The 24029-nt window shown below is 41.1% G+C and overlaps 1 protein-coding gene across 10 annotated transcripts in view; it reads left to right on the top strand.

Moving 5' to 3' along the window:
• The first annotated feature begins 5593 nt into the window (after positions 1-5593).
• The window catches only part of macf1a (microtubule actin crosslinking factor 1a), a 535539-nt gene continuing 517103 nt past the window's right edge, over positions 5594-24029 (top strand). For 7 of the 10 annotated variants that reach the window (XM_069895733.1, XM_069895734.1, XM_069895729.1 and 4 more), the window contains exon 1: positions 5594-6091. In XM_069895733.1, coding sequence (XP_069751834.1) covers positions 5929-6091 — 163 coding nt within the window. In that variant the 5' untranslated portion in view covers positions 5594-5928. The remainder of the gene's footprint in view (positions 6092-24029) is intronic. The other 3 variants (XM_069895735.1, XM_069895736.1, XM_069895732.1) reach the window with 2 other exon arrangements.

Below are 24029 nucleotides of genomic sequence, written 5' to 3'. Positions count from 1 at the left end.
CCAGGTGGCTGGGAGCAGGGCCTGTGCTATTAGGCCAATGAGGCAGCTGCGTAGGGTGCAGACCACAGAAGGGCCAGATCTCTGGTTTTAAGCCGGACAGTCCGGCTTTTAACTTTGATGCATCACGGGGTTTGTATGTTTCCACATTGGGCGTTAAGTGTAGCGGTTCAGTATTGTTGGGGCCAGGCGAATCCCTCCCTCTCCATGCCCTACACCCTCACCACAGTTTCACTGCTGAAGACCGACTCTGGTTTGAAATCACCTTTCGGATTGGGAGCATATGCGTGCTCTACTCCTCAGCCCAGGCAGCTGCTTTGGATCTGACATTGCAAGCTTTCAAGTGCACTAGTTGAAAACTTGGAATGTTTTCAAAACCTTGGCAATCATTACTTACGCCGAGCAGTAGGGCAAGTTTAGCTCAAGTGTGGTTACGGGTTAGCGGAGTGCCCCCGACCAACACGCGGTGATCAGGTAAGACTTAAATTTTTGGGGAGGAGGAGCTCAGGACGGTCAATGGGATAGCTGCTCCCAAGGGAAAAGGAGCGGGGGTTGCAAATGCCCTCGCTCAGCTCTGGCCACATTGGCTCAGTGCTGGGTCACTGGAACCCAGTACATCCCTCCCTCCCTCTCTCCCCACTCCTCGCCCCTCCCGATCTCTGCTTATCCCCCTCTTTGGTCTCTGCTACCCCCTCCCTTCCCCATCCCCCCACCACCCTGGTCTCTGCTCCCCTTCAGTCACTGCTTCCCTTCCCTTCCCCGGTCCACCCTCCATGCTCCATCTCCCTGGTCTCTGCTTCACCCCCCCCCCCCCACTCAATCCCCAGTCCCTGCTCTTCCCCAGTCCCCACTCTTCTTCAGTCCCTGCTCCCCACTCTTTCCCTGGGCCCCACCCCCTTCCCTGTCCTCGCTTTCCCCTCCCCGGTTTCCGGTCCCCATTTCCCCCTTACTCCCTGGTCTACACTCCACCCCCCCCCTCCCCAGTTCACCCCTGGGTCCCACACCATCCTTCCACAGTCCCCTGTTCCCCGCTCCCCCGGTTCCCATCCCCCCAAACCAGTTCCTGCTCCCCCCCTTTACTCCTCCAATCATCCCCTGTGACCACAGGAGATGCTCCACTTGTGCCCATACCTCTTCCCTCACCACCATTCAGGGCCCCAAATATTCCTTCCAAGTGAAGCACCATTTCACTTGTGAATCTGCATGAGTCATCATCTACTGCACCCAGTGCTCCCATTATGGTCTCCTCTACATCGGAGAGACTGTACACAGACCAGATGATCACTTTGTTGAGCACCTTGGCTCTGTCTGCTGCAATTGCAGCCACCCATTTCAATTCTCCATCCCATTCCCTTGCTAGCATGTCTGTCCATGATCTCATGTACTGTCAGTCTGAGACCACCCATAAATTGGAGGAACAAAACCTCATCTGACTGGGCACCCTCCAACTGGAAGGCATTAATATCGACTTCCTTCTCTGACATTTGTTAAAGCCCCCTCCCACCTTCTTCCCCCATCACCTTTTCCGTTTGTCTCTCCATTTTGTCTCCTCTTCCACAAACATGATAAATTCTTAACCTCATACGTTAGCATATCTAATTAACACTAGATTCCTCCCCCAGCCAGTATTGTCTCAATTCTGAGATTTCCTGTTTCTGGGTTATTCTGCTTATTCCTTGAAGAAGGGCTCGGACCTGAACCGTCGGCAATATATCTTTGTCTCTTATAGATGCTGAAAAGACCAGCATTTCGGTGTGATTTTACTACAGTCACAGCATCATGTTTCACCCAAAAGACACTACAACCAGTTCACAATCAGGGGGAGAAAGTAAGCCTCATTTGCAAAGATTCAGCACAGACTAGAAGGGCTGAAGGGGCCTGTTTCTCTGTTGTGATGTTCTTTGGTTCTACATATGTGTATGCTCACCCACACCCATACAAGGACAGGGTGCAGAGAGATGCCCATGGAAGCAATCATTCTCAGACAAGTTCATCCATTGTCAGGTGAGGTCAAATGTAAACTTGAGAAAGAACACATCATATTCCTACTGGCATAAACATTATTCATTTCATATCCCCCCCCCCCCCCCACCTCTCCATCTGGTCCATCTCTTCTTTACCTATCCTTAACTTTTTCTCTCTCTTTTCCTCCCCTCCTTTCCTAATGGTTTCTCCACTCTTCCACCTGTCTTATATCCTATTGCCTCTTCTTCCCTTCCTCAGTTTATTTACTCCTACTAATTATACAAGTTTGTTTTTTTTTTACCTTAATCTCAATAAAGGGTCCTGACCCTGACCATTTTTACCCATGATGCTGTCTAACCCATTGAGTTGCTCCAGAAGTTTGCACTTGGAGAGACACTTTGGGCAGTCTTATTTCAAAGGTGCATACGATTATAGCAGATGTTGCCCAGTTCCCAAGACCTGTTCAACCATTCTGTCAGTGAAAAGTTTGCATGTTCTTCCCATGATTGCATGGGTTTCCCCAGATGTTCTGTTACCCTCAACATCTAGATGTTCTGATAGGCTATGCATTGCCCCTTGTGAGGGAGGCTAGCAGGAGAATCAGAGTGTTGATGGGCATGTGATAGATTAGATGACAAGGAGATGGGTGGCAGAGTGGGATTTACAGGATTTCTCTGACACCTGGCAAAGACTTGATGGGTTAAATTGACCCTTCTCTGTTGGAAGAAAATATATGAAAAATATAAAATGATTACACATCAGCATTTAATTAGAATCTAACATTTCCCCTTCAACAAAATGTCAAAGAATGTTTCAATCTTTGGTCACCATGAATTTCTCTTCCTTATTGCAGTCGCTAATTATGTTCTCATAGAATGGCCTTAATGCTGAGCAAACAAAGAGCTGCTGGAGGAACTCAGATCCATGGATAGAAATGATCAATCAACGTTGCTGGTCAGGATTGAGCAACTTCCCAAAGCACTTCACAAAAGGCAAGTAAGTAAAAATTAACAACCTATCAGAGGTAGGCTTTACCTATCAGACTCAATGTTTTGTTTGAAGTTTAGCTATCAGGAGGATTATGTGGAAATATATCTTTAAGATTATATGTTCTCCCTCAGTGTACGTTCCTTCCAGGGATTCAGTTTCCTGGCCCCAGTATGTAGATAAGTGGAAGAACAGTTGAAGTGAATCAGTGGGCCAAAGCACAGAAATGCTGAAGGAATTCAGTTGGTTTTGAACCGTCCACAGGAGGTACCTGTATATATTACCAATGTTTCTTCTCTTCCCTCTCTATTCACAGAGCTATGCCTCCTCCCTTTGTTTGCTGCTGTGCCCTCTCTCCCTTATCCACCTATCACCTCCTGCCTTTGGCACTGTGCTCCTCCCCCTACATCTCCCCCACTTATTTTGTTCTGATGCCTGCTGACATTTTTTCATATCTCGATGAAGGGATCAAGCCTGAAACATTGGTAACATATCTTTATTTTGCTATATAAAGTACAGTTTGACTGACTGAGTTTCTCCAGCATTGTGTTGGTACTTACACAGGTGGCCTATCTTTTTTTTACATACCTTGAGGAATGGTTCTGGCCCAGAATGTTGGTAATACTTCCTATGAACGCTGTGAGACCAGCTGAGTTCCTCCAGCGTTTATGTGTGATTTGACCACAATCATAGCGTCTGCAGCCTTTCATATTTCACTCATTGGGCTGAAGTGCCAGGTTTTTTTTGTGCTTTGTCACTCTATTTCTCGTTTACTGCGGAAGGGGATGGCTTGGTGAGAGTTTTCTTCTGTCTAGGCCGATAAATCTGAGGGCACAATTACATTAGTGAACCATGAGGATTTCAGGATTCAAAATAGAGCAATGTTTGGATTGTTTTAGGTCTGAAACATCACGAAGCTCTAAATGTTTGATAAGCATGAGGCTTTCTGGGACTGGTCCATGGAGACATTTAAAAGATATGGTGCAACTATCTATTTTGAAATATTCACTTTGTTTTAGAAACCTGATTATTATGAGCTTGATATCCTTACTTCTGGTACAATTTGATCAGAATAAAATTAATGTACTACATACATGCAATCACAAAGAAGGTTCGCCAGTGGCTATACTTTGAGAGGTGTCTGAGGAGATTTGGTATGCTACCTTAGACTCTTGTAAACTTCTACAGGTGTACCGTGGAGAGCATTCTGGCTGGCTGCATGACTGCCTGGTATGGAGGCGTCAACTCTCAGGACAAGAATAAACTCCAGAGGGTCGTTAACTCGGCCTGGGACATTAAAGGCAGCAGACTTCACTCTATTGAGGAGATCTACATGAGATGGTGTCTTAAAAAAATGCAGCCTCTATCCTCAAAGACCTCCGCCACCCAGGCCACACCCTCTTTACCCTGCTACCATTGGGAAAAAGGTAAAGACAAGTACTCAAAGACAAGGCACAAGGACAGCGACTTCCCTGCTGCCATCAGATTCCTGAACAATTAATGAACCAAAGACACTACCTTACTTTTCCTGCACTGTTATTTTTTATTTTTATAATAATGTTGTAAGATGGTTATAATATGAATGTTTACACTACGACGCTGATGTAAAACATTGTTCATGACAATAAATCCTGATTCTGATCCCTTGAACTATGGGCTATGAATGTTGTCAAATGTGAATTTTCCTGGACGTGTATTAACGACACTGCAACACAGTGGATGATGAAATATTTCTGCGTTCTTTGCTTTAATGATGCTGCAATTCATTTCCTCTCTAACCCATTCACTGGCCGGGCTAGACTGTATAACTGCCGGGCATTGCAACAATTATTCCAAATGGTTGGAGATTCCCAGCGAGAATGTCCCTCTGCACAATTCAGCTCATTCATTGGTTGGTCGGTTGCTCCGTGGAATCACAGATCGGATTCACCCGATAAACGCGCCCAATCCAGACCACTCCGGGGTCAGAATTTAAATAAAATCACGTCATTGCATTCAGTAAGAAATCATCATCGTTTCACAAAGGTAAAGCGCCAAATCAACAGATCTGAGTCTCTTTTTTTTTGTTTGAACTGATTTTTTTTTTGGGGGGGGGGGGAGAAGATTGGTTTCTGGAGCATTTATTTCTATTTGGGATTAAAGTTTCCAAATAAGCATGATCGGATAAAGATCATAAATCAAGATATCATTGGGTTATTGAAAAAAAGGGCGAACATTTGGAAATGTATAATTAATATGTGCTGACTGTATGTTGGATCAGGAATTAATCTGTTCAGTGACTCCTTAAACAGATGATGTATATTTGAGGAAAGAAGAATCAACATCTACACACAGATAGACTGGGGTTATTTTGCAGCAATAAAATGTTGTAAAGGGAAGGGACTAATATAAAATGAATGAATGAGTAAAGCTGGAGAACTGGACCAATCCCAGCTGTGTGGGGGCAGGATGGACCATTCTGATGCGCGGAGATAATCCGTGGGTTTTTTTTAATTGCTGATGGAGTAATCTCCCCTTTGCACTCGCTCTCTCTCTTTCACTCACTGCGAGTTGAAGACGTTTGGGAAGGGAGGGGAAATCAGAAATCCTGTCAGAGCTTCTCATCTTGGTCCTGAGCCGCGGAAACGGAGGCGGTGTCTGAAACTGCTGAATCCGACGGAATTCCTGCATTCGGCTGGATTTGCCTAATTTTCGAGAAGAAACGGCAATCGGCGGATATATTTCATGACAGCCATTGCGGAGTCCTAGGTCGATCTCCAGTGTGCAGGGAAAACAACTGGTGTCTTCGACCCCTGGGCTCGGAGGCTGTGTTTCCGCAGCAGGTGGATTGCAGGAAGGGGGCAACTGGGTGCTTTGTATGAGCGAGCCGGGGGGAGGACCTCGGTTTAGTTCTACCCCACGAAGGGAGTGTTGCTCTTTCCCCCAGATCGTGGTGTGTCAAGGAGCGAGAGAGGAAGGCAGCATCCTCCCTGCCTCCTGATGTCTTCTTCCGACGAAGAGAGCGTGAGCGAAAGATCGGGAAGTCTGTCCCCATGTCCAGGAGACACTCTGCCCTGGAACCTATCGAAGCATCAGAGGTCCAAAAGGCAAAGCCAGGAATCGGTGTTGGATCCGGCAGAGAGAGCCGTGGTCAGAGTGGCCGGTAAGAAATGGCTTGGAACAGGGCGATAATGTGGGTCAAGAGCCATCTGCTCTCAATCTGCCTCAGGCAACGCTTCAATTAATTGTTGGCGTCAAATGATTCCAGGACGCGGGGTCGGCGATGGAATCAGATGGGGTCATGCAATAGCCGCAGATCATAAAATAATCGGAGCCACTTGCTGAGGTGATGGTGTCTGAGCCCGTGTGTGACTCGAAATGTCCCATTGCAGATCAGGCGACCCTGATTCACACCCTGCATCGCTCAACCTTCTGGTCAAATGCTTGTGGGTTTCTTCCAACGTGCGAATGGGTGCGGCTGCATTTTGTGAGCCTGGCGCTCTGGGTTTCGCCCTCTCTCCACCTTCTCGGAAAAAGGTCCGTGACCTGCGAGAAATCGAGAGCTCCCTCTTTCTGGAGCCGCTGTGGCATTTGTCTATTCGAGCTGAAGGCAGACAAGCGAGACCCTGCAATTAATGACCCCCAAATCAGTGTTTCGAGTAACAAAGATATTATAGCCACAGTAGCTCGCCAGTAACCATGATTTAAAAATGTCCAGAATATGAGAGCGACTGGCTCGGTTGCCATGGTTCTTCCGGGGGAGTAGTTTGCATTCCTAAGTAGTGTTACAAATGAAACACCCGCTATCAATCGCGATGCATGAACTACCCTCCCCTCCAATGTGCGAGGACACCAGTGAAACTGTTGCCAATTCTGACCATTTAAACGTTCGCGTTGTGAATTTATGAAAAGGAGAAAAGCAACCGGATTAATCAAGGCGTTGCGTGTCGTCTGGTCCAATCCAGGTACTGATGGTTGAAAAAGAACATGGCTTTTTCATAAATGGAACTGGCCCCACAGTTCCTCCGATAAAAAGCAGCTGACAGAGGGGCGGTCCACAGAAAAAGAAATCGCCAAACAATAATTGGAATTAATTAGACAACAATCCCAAGTTACTGTTTAGAAATAGATAATGGAGGGTGGACTGTAAATAGATAATGATCAAGAAAATGCAGTCCACCTGATATGTAAAAAAAGACAAAAAAAAACCAACCACCATTCTATTTTCTTACACTTGGGCAAGTCACATGAAAAGTGCAAATAGCACTGAAATATTTATCAATTTTTAAAACACAACCCCGTAGATAGGGATCTCTAAACTAGATGAGACATCCATAATCCTAAAAAGTGTAAGCAATAATTAGAATACATGATTTAAATTCAGTTCAGTTGAAACTGGACTCCTCTAATAAAAACCACGTAAACATCTTTGCCTTTTCTGTTCTATTAATCATTGGTGAACGTCATTATATAAAGCAGCAGCTAATTATCTCCCAAATGTGTTAAAAACAAGTCAGTATCCACGAGGAAATAATTCAAATACAAAAGAAAAACCATCAGTTATTGACCAAAATAAAATGGGAGTTAATCATAAAACTTAACATTGAGACAATTTTCCTGTAATATTAAGTGGCAACGATCACCTAAGTTAAAACAGTAGAAATCCCATGTTATGAAAGACCAACCAGTAATCATATAACACAAAAAAGTGTTAATGTAATGTCAATAATCTTGTGATTAAAAATGATCAATAATACCCCATTACATAAACAGCCAATCATCAATTATGTAAAATAAAAAAGAGCAAATCGTCTGCAAAATAAAACACTTGATAGTAATTATCTAACAAAATAATAACCAATAACCTAATAAAAGACCAATGAAAAATAATTCAATATATAGCATAGATAGTAATACTGCAGTATAAAACAACCATCAGGGATCATGTCATATTAAATTATATATTTTGCAGTATAGTTCATATCCAAGCCTTCATCAAATAGATTTTTCATCCACAAGGGTTTAGGGAGCTGGCAGGACAATGGAATTGAGACCAAACAATCTGTTGAATGCTGGAGCAGTCTCAACAGATTATCTCACCAATTCCTGCTGCTGCTTTTTTATGTTCTCCAAATGAGCACCAGAAAATATACACCAGTAGTCCAATATTCGATGCAGGTCCAAACTTTTTCTTCTTGTTTTTATTCAAAAGCCTCAGAGGTTAGAGTACCATTCAGAAGTGGGAGCTCTGACCAGTTTTACTCCTGAACTTTCCTGACACTGTCATGATCTACAAAGGCTCAGCTAGTCACGAGAAATAAAGTGAGGCAAATGTATAAACATTTCTGTTCAGACATTTCAATAGATCACTTCTTAAAGCATCAGATTATTGCCTGGCTATTTTGTTTTCAGCCTTATGCAACTAAAAATAAATATTTTTGGAATTAATAAACACTGTTGAACATTTCCATCTGTAAATTCAGGTGGGCACTCTCTGGCAAAAAGTGATCTCGAGGATGATAGAGGTCCCCATGTAATGCTCTTTATGGAGCATTAGAGGAACCTAGATCAGGTTGTCCCAGTAGCAACCATCTTTGATCTCCCACAGGACAACCAGACTTCTCAGTGTCTGATAGGAAAGTCTTTCAGAAAAACCAATTACTTACTGTCCACCCAGCATGTCTTTGAACCACCAATCTGGGCCCCCTGACTTGACAACACCTTCTGTGAAAATGACTGTCTTTTATCTTTCCTGAGGCAAAAGTCAAGTGTAGGTGTTGTTAAGTACAACAAAGTGGTACACTCTCAGTACTACACTGGATTATCTTCCTAAATTATGTGCTGGTGTCTTTGAGTAGGCTAAATTTTCCCAATCTTCTGATTCCATGGGTGAAGATGATCCAATATACTACTGTAAATTAATATGCAAACTTTACCATTACTTAATTTTACATAAAAGAGAAAGTTAAGTTTTGCCAATAAAACATTCATCTTTTAAAACATTTGTTTTCAAGAATACGGACCTATTTAATTCTTGAAAAATCTTTTGAGGTAATAATTTAGGTAAGGTTTGAAAAAGATATTGTATTCTTGGAAATATATTAATTTTAACACAGTTAACCCTTCCTACTAACATTATGGGTAAAATCATCAATTTTTTCAAATCTTCTTCAACCTTTTTGAATAATGACAAATAATTCATATAACTTTTAAAAAATATTATCTACACGAATCTCTATATATTTAATCCCATCTTTTGAGGATTTAAATTGAGTATTTCTTTGACAATGACTATAATCTCCTTCCATAAGGGGCATAATTTCATTTTTGTCCCAATTTATTTTATAACCAAAAATATTACCATAGTCTTCCAAATTAAAATGTAATTTTCACAAGGATGCCTCAGGTTCTCTTAAATATATTAGAACATCATCTGCAAATAGACTATTATTATGCTCTTCTTGACCAACCTTAAATCCTTTAATTTCCAAATTGCTCCTAATTGCATCTGCTAGTGGCTCTATAGCTGATATAAACAAAGCTGGAGGTAAGGGACATTCTTGTCTACTGGATATCATCAGTTGGAATGGAGCAGATATTTGTCCGTTAGTCACTACTTTAGCTTTGGGCTCATTATATAATGCCTTAATCCGATTGATAAAAGTCTGACCAAATCCAAATTTATCCAACACCTTAAACAAAAAAAGTCCCATTCCAATCGATCAAATGCCTTTTCTGCATCTACAGCTACTGCAACACTTAAATCTTTTCTCTTTTTGTGCTAAATGTATAATACTAATTAATCTAGCCACATTGTCAGCCCATTGTCTCTTTTTTTCCAAATCCAGTCTGATCCATATTTATTAATTTAGTCATTTTATTTGCCAATATTTTGGCAAGGATCTTACAATCTGCATTTAATAATGACATAGGTCTATAAGATGAAGGTTTTAAAGGGTCTCTGTCTTTTTTTTGATATCACAGTAATTGTTCCTGTTGAAAAATATTCTGGGAGAGTATGAGTTATTGATGCTAGTTCTAATATTTCCATAAAAATAGGAATCAATAAATTTTCAAAAATTAAATAAATATGTAAGGAAAATTCTTTGGAAAGGTAAAATGTCAAGAGTTTCTAGAGAAAGATTAACGTGGAAATATGAATTAGGAGGTCTTCAAGTTCATAACTTTAAGAATTATTATCAAGCGGCTCAAATGAGATTTTTTTTGAAGGGTAGAAAAACTGGCATGGGTTAGAATAGAATTGGATAAAATAGGAGAGAAATTAGCAGAGAAATTTATATACAAATAGAATTCAAAATTAATAATTGTTGAAACACTTGATTACTGTTTGGAATAAGATAAATGATGAAATTGGAACAAAAGGAAGTATATCGCCCAAGATGCCTCTGATTCAAAACTATCTTGTACCTTTTTCAAAAGATAATCAATTTTTAAATACTTGGTTTCGTAAAGGCATTAAAATATTGAAGATTGTTATGAACAAGGCCAATTGATGTCATTTGAACAACTAAGGAATAAATATGTACTATCTAATAATACTCTTTTATGTTATTTTCAATTGAAAGGATATTTTAGGGAAAAGTTAGGTCCAACGATGCTGTTATCTACTTGTAGTGAGATGGAAACTCTTATTAGGAGGGGAAATACTATGAAATGTACTTCTGCAATGTATCTTTTATTACAAACAGGAAATACTAAACATGGAGTTCATAAATCTAGATGGAGGTGGGAGCTGGGTTTGAATATTAGAATTTGACAGATCTCTGTCAAAATTGTATGACAAATACTATGAATGTAAATTATAGATTAGTTCAATATAATATTTTACATCAGCTATATTTGACACCACAAAAATTGAATAGAATGAAATCAGATTTATCAGATCAATGTTTAGATGTGGTGAGGAGACCGGAACTTTCTTGCATTCAACTTGGTCATGTCCCAAGGTAAATCTTTTTTGGGTGGACTTAGGGAATTTTTTAGAACAAGTTACAGATATTGTATTTCCATAAAATCCAGATTTATTTCTATTGGGAAATATAGAAGGAACAAGGCCCAAGTTGAAACTATCAATATACCAAATGAAATTTGTTAAAATAGTATTAGCAGTGGCAAGGAAATCAGATTCACACTTGGGCATGGGAAGATGGAATGCTGAAATTTAGAGCTGTATCCCCTTGAAGAAAATTACATACAATTTGAGAAATAAATATGGTATATTGTTGCAAATTAGGAACCTATATATGCAAATTTTAGATATAAATATGTAGTAGTGTTCTTCCAGCCTCTTAAGAGCCATGTTAATCTTCTTCCCTAAATCGATCATATAAACCTGTGTGAAATTCTGTGTGTTGGAAAGCGATCCTCCAAGCTATCCATAAAACTATTTTTCTTTTACATTTTCCTCACTCCATATTATTATATATCCTTTTTGTATATAAATTTCTTTTGGGGTGGAGGTTTTAGGGAGGGAGGGTGGGTATGGGAGGGTTATAACCATCATGTAATGATATATTCTCTTAAATATAAATTCTTATTGTTTTATATTAATTGTTTATTAATTACATGTATGAAAACAATTTAAATAAAATATTCAATATGACTCTCCTATCCCTGGGTATGCTGGCAGGACGGACCATCAGAGGGAGCAGTACAGTGAAGTGCATTGAATTGTATTGTACAGTATTTTTTTCTGGTCATGTGCATCGCGGTACAGTAAAAAGCTTATTTTTGTGTGCTAGCCAAGCAAGTCAACTCATACAGCAGATAATGAAATAATAAAAAAATAAGCAAATAAATAAGAAAAATGTGCAGGCTATAGACAAAGTACAATTAAAAAAGTGCAAGGGCATCATATTTTGCCAGTAAGAGATTCCATTAGAGTGTAATAAGAGATGGTCAAGAACAGTGGTGGATTAACTATCACGTGGGCCCCCAAGGCTGAGCTTTAGTAAAGGTCCCCGTGACCTCACTCCCTTCCCCACCCTTCATTGAATAGAATAAAGTGACATTTGTTATATTAAATATTCGTTGTTCTATGTATAATGTACTACATGTATAATATATTTTATTCATTTATTTTTCATTTTTTTTACATTTGTACTTAAAAACTGTCTTTTTTGGTTTACAAAAGTATCAATAACAGCATATAAGTCAATAGATCGAAGCATATCTGATTCAATGTGTATAAGTGTGCCAGATGACTAAGTTTCTCATCACTCATTGTGAGCACAAATAGGTTTTGATCCTCTTCAGTGCTAAAAATGAACGCTCACCAGAACAGTTCGTTAGCATTAAGGACAGATAAATTCTAAAGCAAATGTATGTATTTGGATACACCTTGTGCAGTCAGTCTCCTGCTAGAGATCAATGCATCCCAGTAACCCACAAGTATTTCCCACCAGTGGGTTTAAGCACTGAAAAAATTGTATGATGCCTGACTCCAAACCCTCCCCTCAGCCTACTGCACACTGGAGCTCCTGACACCCGACTTTGAACCCTCCCTTCGGCTGACCTGAACTGCGGGGCACAATTTAAATGTAATGAATTCAGTTTTTCAATGAAACATTTTACTCACAGCTCTTTGATTTACTTCAAACGTAAATCAAATATAATTTCACTCATGCAAACCCAAATCCTCACATGCACAGCATGCAATCCCCGATCCATGCCAACTAATAGTTGAAGGGCTGAATGTGCCCAATCAGCTGGGAGCTCACTCTGTTGACACCCAATCGACTGGAGGCAGATGCAGTGGTCTGAAGCTGAACACAATCTGCGAGGAACTCAGTGGCAGAAAAAGAACAGCCAAGCCGGGACTCCAATCGATGACAGGTGCGAAAAACCAATCAGGAATTGCTATAACTAATTTGCTATAGGCCCCCCCCTCTCTTCCAGATCCCTAGACTTAAGCCTACTTAGCCTAATGGTTAATCTGCCTCTGGTCAGGCAGGAGTGGCAGTGGAAATTCTCAACAATGTATCGCATTAAATCTCATACATACAGCCAAACAAGAGCAAGGAAACAGCCTGCGTTGATGTAAGACTGCCCACCTTCCTTCAACTGATTAATTAGTATTGCTCGACATTGAGCACCTTACACTGTGTGGAACAAAGGCCATGTGGGAGACTTTAATGTCTATCACCAAGATGGGCTTAGTACGCCACTTCTCACTGAGACAGTTGATTTTTGAAGGACATAGACTGGACCTATGGCAAATGGTCAGTCGAACAACATGGGGAAAATGTCTACTTGACTTAATCTTCATTCACCTATCATTCACAGACACATCAATCCATCAATACTGGTAGGAGAGCTAGTAGCAACAAAATCAGGTCCGCTTACAGAGGATAACCCTGTTCTATGTCATATGGCACAATCATTATGTAAAATGGGATAGATTCAGAACCAATTGATTGAGCATCTTAAAATTATGGCATGAAGAAGACTCCTATCAGTTGAAAATCTTTAAATGGGCATATCCCTTCCTTTAATATTTGTATCAAACCACGTAAACAAACCTGGTACATTGAAGAAAGAAGAATAGCATACCAGGAGAAGCATTTTTATTTAAAAATGATGTGCCAATCTGGTGACACGACATTATAGAATGAAATAGCAGAAGTAGTCTGCTGTTGGCACAGCTAAATAGTTCCTCAGACAACACTAAGATCAAAGCTCCAAAGACCTATCAGGTCCATTTCTCTGTGCTAGTGGGGAGTTATGCCACCAATAGAAAAAAAGGTTGAGACCCAATTTTTACTGAAATATTTTGCTTGATAAAAATTGTCATTGGAGTTGTAAAACTGCACATAACGAGTCAATTAGGTACAATTAAAACAGTAGTTCTTGAACTTTTTCTTTCCACTCACATACCACTTTAAATAATCCCTTACTAATCATAGAGCACCTATGGCATAGGGATTACTTAAGTAGTATGTGAGTGGAAAGAAAAAGTTTGAAAACCACTGCTTTACAGCACAGTACCACACTGTGATGCAGCCGGCCAGGATGCTCTCGATAGACCTCCTGTAGAAAGTTGACAGGACGATGGCTGGTAGCCATGCCTGCCTCAATCTTCTCAAGGTGTGGTTGCTGTTGTGCCTTCCTGGCAAGTGAGGAGAAGTTGTATGGTCAAGATAGGTCACTGCTTCAGTGGACGCCAAGGAATTGTGCACTCAATTCTCTCCACTTTTGATATATTAATGTAAAGTGGTTGGGCGGGGGGGGGGAAACATTCCTGGTCCTCCCGAAGTCTTCAATTATCTCTCTTTTGCCTTGACAACTTTGAGACTCAGGTGGTTATTTTCACAAGATTTTCCACCTCTTCTCTGTGGTAGCAGGATCAGACAACATATCAGGTTGGGCAATGAAGGACTGCACAGACCAAGTGATGGAGGTCCTTGTAAAGATTAAAACCTTGTATTTTTGATTCTTAGTTAATTTTGTGCCAGTCTCTTTAAGAGAACTATTGTTTGTAGTGCTACCATAGTGACTATGATGTTATATGTCGTAATATCTGCCCAAGCTAGCTGTTTGTTTATTTTTCTATAAGATGTGAAGAAAGCGTGAGCATAAGAAATTTTTCTTTGAATTTTTGTATCTCTAAGTATTTGTATTTCTTTAAATATTTTTATCTCTCTATATCTTTGTATCTTTATACATCAATATGAAAGTCTTGTGGCTTTGTCTTATTGGATTAAAGAGATCTAACTTTGGGATATTGCAGCTCAACTTTGGAAGATGATACTTTGGAAGTAGGATATTAGAATAAGGAAAGTGTCATCTACAGTCCTTACGGATATTAGCATGTCACTGCAGCAGTACATTGACCCTGCGGCTTTGAGTACAGCCACCATCATCCCAGTTCCAAAGAGGGTGACAGTAACAGGCCTCAATGCCCCATGGCACTGACCTCCACCATTATGAAATGTTTCAAGTGTCTGGCGGTGGAACATATCAAAGTGCACCTCCCAGAAATATTGGACCCATTTCAATTCACCTATAGAAGAAACTGTTCCACTTATGATGCCATAACCTTGTCCCTCCACTCCATTCTGAGCCACCTCAAGAACAAGACATCATACACCAGGTTGCTGCTCTTTAGTTCCGTAGAGGTTGGTGGAGAAGCTGTCCTTGCTGGGACTCAACATCCTTTTGTATAACTGGATTCTGGACATCCTAACGGAAAGAACACAATCTGTCCTGGTCGGCAGCAGAACATCAACACTATACCAGATCTAGCCCCAACAGAGTCATCAAGTTTGCAGATGACACAACAGTAGTTGGCCTCATCAGCGACAACAATGAGTCACACTTCCGAGAAGAGGTAGAAAATCTTGTGATATGGTGCAAGAATAAAAACCCAAGTCTCAAAGTGGACAAGATGAAGGAGATGATTGCGGACTTCAGAAGGACCAGGAATGACCACTCCCACAACACATTAATAAATTGGTAGTGGCCTATATTTACAAAATTTTGGTTTGCATGTTTGATTGACTCTCTAAAGACCTCACTTCTTGGTAACCTCCAATAGACTTTATTGTATAAATGTTTTATTTTCTTGGCATTCTCTAGTTTACTTTTTCTTTCTTTGGGTGGAGGGGCTGGGAGGGTGGGAGGATATATACTACATATATAATTTCTTTTGAAATAATTTACAATTGAATGTAATGTAATTATATTGTGGTTAAAAAATTATAAATAAAGTATTCAAAAAAGGTAGAGAGCATCAAGTTCCTTGGAGTCAACCTAATAAGTGGACACACAATATCTCTTCACTTGTCAGGAAGACAAAACAGCGATTTGTACTTCCTGAGAAGACTGAAGTGGGTAAAGCTACCGGCCACCGTCATGTCAACTTTCTACAGGAGCTTTATCGGCCAGCTGCATCACAGTGTGGTACAGTTGCTGCAGACCATTGGATCAGAGATCAATCCACAGGACCATAAGAGCAGCAAAGAGGATCACTGGAGTCTTCCTCCCCTCCCACCCCCCCTCCCCCCATCAATGTGATCTTCCGGGATGTTTGTTTGAAGAGGGCACGCAAAATCGTTGAGGACCCCTTCCACCCTGCACACAGTATCTTTCAGCTACACTGGTTGGGAAAGAAATCCAGGAATATCAGTGCCAGTACCACCAAACTGAGAAACAGTTTCTTCCCACAGGTAGTGAGACTGCTGAACGACTAAATGAAATGCTCAGACTAACCATCTGATGCTCTACTATTTATTAAACAATATTCATTTATTTTTATATATGTATAATTGTTCTGCATGTGAATTGCTTGGCTGGATGTGTGTTACGTTTGGTTGTGTTTTTGCACGTTTTGCTCTGAGAATAGCAAAACAGGTTATATTTGTGCAATCAGATGATAAATAAATTTGAATGAGTGCCACTCATTGTTGTTGTTGATAAGACCAACTTCTGTTGTCTCATCTGCAAATTTGATGACTTTGTTGGAGCTGGATCTGGCATTGCAGCCATGCGAACAGGAGCATGCTGAGGATGGAGCCCTTAGGTGTGCCAATGCTCAGTGTGATGGTGCTTGACACTCAGCTGCCGACTCAGATGTGGTCTTTCTGTTAGGATGTCCAGAATTCAGTTACAGAGAGGGGTGTTGAGTCCCAGCGAGGACAGCTTCTCTACCAGCCTCTGGGAAATGTTAATATTAAACGCTGAGCTGAAGTTGCTGAACAGCAGCCTGGGATATGAGGAGTCGTTCTCCAGGTAGGTCAGGATGGAATGGAGGGACAAGGATATAGCATCATCAGTGGAACGGTTTCATCTATAGCTGAATTGAAATGGGTCCAATATCTCTGGGAGGTGCACTTTGATCCGTTCCACCCAAAGCATTTCATAATGGCGGAAGTCAGTGCACAGGGCAGTAGTCATTGACCGCCGTTACTATCACCCTCTTTGGTACTGGGATAACAGTGGCTGTCTTGAAATCTATCAGAACAATGGACTACTGCAGTGACATTTTGTAAGAACATCTGTCAGTTGATCTGTACAGTCCTTCAATACCTAATCTGGTATGTTGCCTGGTCCTGCTGCCTTGAGCGGGTTCACATTGGATAAGGTTCTCCTCACCTTGGCCCCAGCTATGGACCTTTCTTTGGCATGTCTTTTTTATCTCATCGAACCGTGCATGGATATTCAGTCTGACTTGAAAGAAGGCTCGTTGTCTTTAACTTGTGTTGTGGTCTGTTATGGTCTTGATCCCTTGCCACATGCACCCCACATTTCCAGTGTTGCACAGCTGTCTGCCTGTCCTGAAGGCAGTATCACAATCTTTGAGAACTATAATTCGACGAAGTATAAACGCAGTGAAATTGCTTGGTCCAAATAAAATTATAAAGGGATACTAATTCTCACATCTGCCCAAAAATGGGGAAAGAGGGTAGTAAAGATTAAATAGGAGAAATTAAAATCCTCTTCATGCTATTTTCTAACTGTTTTTAACTGTTCACTTTTTTTTCCTCATAAAATAAATGTGTCTTTGGTCAGTGATCACGATGACAGAACCATACAATGTCAGCACCAATTCTGCCAAAAGGTCTACATCCTCGGCCAGTTAGCCATTTCTCCACTACTTCAATCACTAAGGAACAGCAGAGGATGACTGTTTTACGTCCACTTTTTCTTGTTGACTATTTTTAGAGAACCAAGATGACTGACAAAAGCAGGGAGTTTCATGAATGTGTCTAAATTTAGATTCTGTGAATCAAGATCTTTGATGTAAAATTGGGCTAAGGAATTGTGATGTCATCCTGAAGAAACAGCCAATGAATCCCCCAATGGGCAACTCCCAAAGGGTTCCAGCTCAACATTTCTATCAATCTCAGAGAATAGACATGAGGAGATAAGTGATACTTTTAAAGCTTTGAACATGTGGTTAATTTAGAGACAGAGTTGGAGCGCTCTGGAGAAAACATTTCAAATAAGCAGCCTACCCTGACATCATTGATCACAGTGTATGGTGAACAATAATTGCTTTTGCCTGTCACAAAATGGAAATAAATTTGCCCAAATTTCTGGGATCCAACATATCAGAGGGCCTCACCTGGAGCTGAATGCCTGAGATGAACTTGCCTGTGTTTGCTATTTTCTGCTGCCTTCTGCATTCTTTGGACTCTAGCTAACAAAGCAGGCCATGTTGCAACTAGATGATAGTTTCCACAGTACACCTGTAGGTGTTTGATGATGCATTTGATGATATGCCAGATCTTCTCAGATTTCTTAGAAAGTAGAGGCATTGATAGATCTCAATGTGCTGACTGCAGCTGAGGCCTTTCAATATGTTGGCTCCCAGGAACTTGAAGGTACTAACCCCTTCCACTTCCATCCCATCAAGTATCTTGAGGATGATGTGCATGCTGCCTTCAGGAGAGTGAATTCCAGGAAAGCATCTGGCCCAGATTGAGTACCTGCCCAAGAAAAGTGTGGTAACCTGCCTTAATGACTATCAACCAGTAGCACTTGTATCAACAGTGATGAAGTGTTTTGAAAGGTTGGTGATGAAGCAGATCAGCTCCAGTCTGAGCGGTGACATGGATTCATTCCAGTTAACCTATCGTAGTAATAGGTCTATAGTGGAATCCACCTTACTGGCTCTACACAAAGCCCTGGAACACCTGGACAGCAAAGATGCATACATCAGGATACTCTTTATTGGCTACAGTTCAGCATTTAACACCATCATCCCCTCAAAACTGATCAGCAAGCACCAAGACCTGGGAATTAACAGCCCACTGTGTAATTGGATCATGGATTTCCTCACCTCCAGTCCACAATCAGTGAAGATTGGTAAGAAATTTGCCTCCACAATCTCCATCAGTACCGGAGCACCAAAGGGCTGTGTTCTTAGCCCCTGCTCTACTCACTTTACTTCTACGACTGTGTGGCGTGGTATGATAGTAACACCGTCTACAAATTTGCTGACGATACTACAATAGTGGGTTGTATAGAGGAAGGGGATGAGTCAGCGTACAGGATGAGGATTGAAAACTTGGCTGAATGGTGCACCAAGAACAACCTTGCACTCAATGTCACCAAAACGAAGGAGCTGATTGTAGACTTCAGGAAAGGAACGCCAGAGGTATACAATCCAGTGATAATCGGGGGATCAGAATTGGAGAGGGTGAGCAACTTGGGAGTCACTATCTCAGAGGATCTTTCCTGGACCTAACACACGAATGGCATCATGAAGAAAGCACATCAGCACCTCTACTTCCTCAGGAACCCTGGCAAATTTCTGCAGAGGTATGGTGGAAAGTGTGCTGACCGGCACAATCACAGTATGGTATAGAAACACCAATATCCCAATATCCCTGCGTGTAAAATCGTCCAAAAGGTAGTGGACACAGCCCAGGACATCACAGGCAAAACCCTCCCCACTATTGAGTATATCTACAGAGAACGCTGCCATCAGAGAGCAGCAGCAATCATCAAAGTCCCTCACCACCCAGCACATGCTCTGTTCTCACTGCTGCCATCAGGAAAGAGGTATAGGTGCCACAAGACTCACACCACCAGGTTCAGGAACAGCTGCTACCCCTCCACCATCAGACTCCTCAACGACAAACTCAATCAGAGACTCAATTAAGGACTCTTACTTCTGCACTTTATTGATGCTCTTTCCATTCTCTCTGTATTGCAGTCAATTTTTTTTAACATTTGTTAACTATTTTCAGTTCTGTTTGTTTACATATTTAGACTGCACAGTTTATTTTTTGCACTACCAATCAGTGGTAATTCTGCCATGCCCACAGGAAAAAGGAATCTCAGGGTTGTATGTGATATCATGTGTGTACTCTGACAATAAATCTAAATCTAAATCTGACAAGTCATTCCTCCATTCTATGATGGAAAAAATAATACAGTAAATTACATTTTCTATTTTTTAGCAGTATATGAAATTTCGTCCAAGTTCCAAACTTTATCTATTTTATTACAATGAGTGTAAAATTTTAATTTAAATCACTCCATTCTATTTACCAGTTTACGGCCTATGAAAATTCTTTAGTCTAATTCAGTGGTGTAGCCAGGTTTTGATGTTAGGGAGAGTGAGAGCATATACCACAGATGTACGTTTGTGTGAGTGCACACATGTTTTGCAAACAGCACCCAAAGGAAATTAATGTGCACACATCCACGACACATACAATTTTAAATTCATTATACATTTTTATATTGTATTTAACAAGGCAACTACAACAGCCTCTTTCATCTAGGCTTCCTTTGAGCAAAGCTCAGGGTACCGTCAGGAATCTTTCCCCCTCCCCTCTAAGCCCTCCCCACTCTGTCCTGTTAAAAGTCCCACTTTCCTCCCTCCCCAACCCACCTATTCCCTCCTCCATTGCTTCCTTCTCTCTATCCAGCCCCTTTGCTCTTTCTCTCACTGTTCACTTCCCTTCTTTTGATATTCTCTCTCCACCTCTCCCCTCCACTCTTCATCCCCCAATTCGCCTGCCTCTCCTCCCACCCCACCCCTCCTCTATCCCTTCCTTCTCTTCCACCAAGCATGCCTACACATGCCCAAATGTCACAAGAAAATTACAATCTTTCTCTGGGCACTAGAACACCAAGAGACATAATGTGGCTTGTTTAATCTTGATTACAGTAAATCTTCAGCTCTTGTTTTTCAGCTGACCACTGATTCCAGTACTTGTCTTGACTGCATACACCTTGTGGTATTTTTTTCTGAGCCAGATACACTTTACTGAATGCCCCACAGCTGAAGGGCTTGATAATAATGAAGTCTTCGATACTGGGGACTGCCAGCACCCTGATTGCCTTCACATTCCTGTACGGGACGACAGGACTAGCATCATTGGAGCTGAGAAACTCCATCTCCCAATCAGATCCCACAGACCATTCCCCACCATTCCATGGATCATGGAATGCCCTCTGAATGAACGGTGGCGCCCATCTCACAGCTCGCCACATGGCTGCTCTTCGAAACGTTTTCAAAAGTTCGGCTGGGGTCCATCATCTAACGGTTTACTTATGGTTGACTTTGCATTTCAATAAGATGTTGGGCTGAAATTGGTACCAAATGTTGATAATGGAATGCACTTTAAGAATGTTCATTATGACTTTGATTTCATTTGTCGAAGATTTGTTGCTAGTTTCGTGTTTTTGAGAAGTGTGATCAGGCATGGCTGAAGCTGCTTCAATGGGTCCTGAGGACGGGCTTCCCTGCGGCTGGAGTTGTTGTTACTGGTGTGTCTGATTAAACTTCCAGATCAGCTATTTTTTTTGCAATAAATGAGCATAGTTTTCCACAGAGTCCGCAACACAATTTTTCTTTTAGTTGTGGCGGTTTATCAAACAGAGCTAGTTTGAAATCTTGTGTAAATCTAGCACAATGATTATTTGAAAAAAATCTGCTTCAGAAAGCTTTCTGAGTTCGATCGAGTCAGTGCCGCTTGATGTGATTTCCATTCATCCTTCACCACTACTCTTTCCATATCTCACGGAAATGTCAGGGTAGGCTTTGAAACTCACATCTTCCATAAATTCAAAGTTATCCATAGATACCTGTATGGTTATTTTCATGTTCTGCTTTAACAGACCAGGATTCAGTTGTGTACCAGGAGTGTGATGGGATGTTGCTTGTTACCATCGGTGGGTTCCAAAGGGCGTAAAGTTTGGTTATTTTATTCTGGTTGGAGCACCGCTTATCATCGGAAGGAGACCTGCAACAGCAGACTGATAATTGCTACCAGGATGTTAAAAAAAAGGGAAAGATCAAATATTTATATTTGTGATTTGATTTAAAAAAAAGCTTCCATAAATTGCAATAGTTGCAACACCCTTTTAAAAAGTAACCTAAAGAACATTTACAATGTCCCACTATGTTTTCAGCACCACTTTGAAAAAAGAATGATAAAGTCACGTTACAGCTGGAATCTAACACTGAATAACGAGTGCGTTTGTTTTCAGCATTGTGAGATTTAAAGTTATTATCTTGTCCGGTTGTGAGGGAGGGAGAGAGGGGGGAGCGAAGGAGCTGGGCGCAGATCAGAAGGAGCGAATATGTGGTGTGGGAGGGCCATAGGGTCGGGAGCACTGCTGAGCTGAAAAGGCAGGGGGAGCAGTTGCTCCTCTTGCCTCCACCCCCACATCCCCAGGTACGCCCCTAGTCTAATTGGTGAGATGACCTGCTAGATGTCTTTCACTGATCCTGGATATGACGGGTGCCTTAGAGAAGTTACCAGATTGTAAGTCATATTTGGATAGTGAAAATCCAAGACTGTGAGCATCCTTTCATTATATTGCATTGCTGTTGATCGCAGAATTCCAGTCCAATAACTTACAATTGCACAAGAGGTTAGGTAATAGTGAATGGTGTCTACTGAGTGTATTGCACTAGTGATGACTACCAGGTGGCTAGTTCCAGATAGTATGTACAGGACTGGTCAGTATTAGGAAGGGAGACCGCCTAGGAATACCAGGTGCTGCAGGTTTCTGTGAGGGGTGTTGGACAAAGTGGTGACTCTCTGCCTTATAGTAGACAAAAAAAGAATTTCATGTATATTACATTCTAAATGTAGTATTATGTGACAATAATGGAACCTTTACACTTGCCTGATTTGTCAATATTTAGGGATTTTGGATGCATTAGTAAATCTTTCGCAATTATCTGATTTGAGCAGGATGAAGCATATGGAAGTTTCTGAAAGCTATATATTTTGAATGCCTATATTTTCCAGTTATCTGCTTCCTTTGCTATTTTCCAATCGAATGAACTTTGTCAAAATCTAGCGCATTCTGAAAAAATTAGAACCCCTCAACTCACTGAAGGGAGCAGTGGGCTGGAAAACCACAACTATGACTACATTGTTCAAGAGGAAGGAAAGCACAAAGCTGGAACTAGATGCCTCTTTGCTTCATTGAGGAAGAAATAGTCATGACTAAAAAGGTTAATGTGAACAAACCAAGTCATCGAGGCTCTGTGAAACATACATTATGATTGGCAATTTGGCACAATTCAATGAAGTTGTAACAAGCAGTCAATAGAAGAGAACCTATAAATGTGTTCTATTTGGATTTTCAGAAGATAGTGAAGATAGATACGAAAGGCTGGTGCAAACGTTAAGAACATGGTATTGCAGTGATACACAAAAGGGCTGGGGAAACTCACCAGGTCATGCACCATCCATCAGAAATAAAGTGCAACCAATGTTTTGGGTTTGAGACCTTCATCAGGAATCGAATTAGGATAATGTGTATTAGACATCAGCATACAGCATGGTAACAAGCCTTATCAGCCCACGAACTCATGCTGTCCAATTACACACAATTGACCCTCAACCCCTCAAGAGCTGAAGGGTGGGAGGAAACTGGAGCACCTAGAGAAAATCCACATGGACATGGGGAGACTAGACAAACCCCTTACAGACAATTCTGGATTCGAACCCCAGTTGCTGGTGCTATAACAGCATTGAGCTGACTGCTACGCTAACTGAGCTGACTGCTACGCTAACTGAGCTGACTGCTACGCTAACTGTGTCGCTGGAGGAGAGGGCAGAGTTAAAGGTGTCAGATTTTGCTGATGAAACAAAAATAAGTATAGGTCATTTTTTTGATTTTACATAGTGATATAATGCAAATTAAATAAGTGGATTGAAACTTGGCAAATGGAGTTTCACATGAGGCACTCTGGGAATCTAAAGGCATCTGTTATGTTCATGGAAAAAGAATGTCGAGTGAAATACAGAACATTATAAGGCAAATTACATTTTGGCCTTTATTGCAAGGGGATTGAAATTTAGCAACAGGAAAGGATTATTAAAATTTTACATGGTGCTGTTGAGGCCACATTTGGAGTACTAAGCTAAGTTGTAGTTCCCTTACTTGTGTAAGGATATTCTGGCTTTGGAGATGTTCAAAAAGAGATTCACTTGGCAATTTTCCACGTTGAAAGAGTTGCCCTCTCACCAGTGGCTAAGGAAATTAAATATTCTTTGAGGTTTAGAAGAATAAGGGGCGATCTTCTTGAAACACAAGATTCTGAGGATGCATGCATAGGTAGATGAAGAGGTGTTTCCACTAACTGAATAATCTTGAATGAG

The sequence above is a fragment of the Narcine bancroftii genome, chromosome 8 (genome assembly GCF_036971445.1).
Source record: "Narcine bancroftii isolate sNarBan1 chromosome 8, sNarBan1.hap1, whole genome shotgun sequence".
Lineage (NCBI taxonomy): Eukaryota > Metazoa > Chordata > Chondrichthyes > Torpediniformes > Narcinidae > Narcine > Narcine bancroftii.
This window is presented reverse-complemented; position numbering and strand designations above follow the sequence as displayed.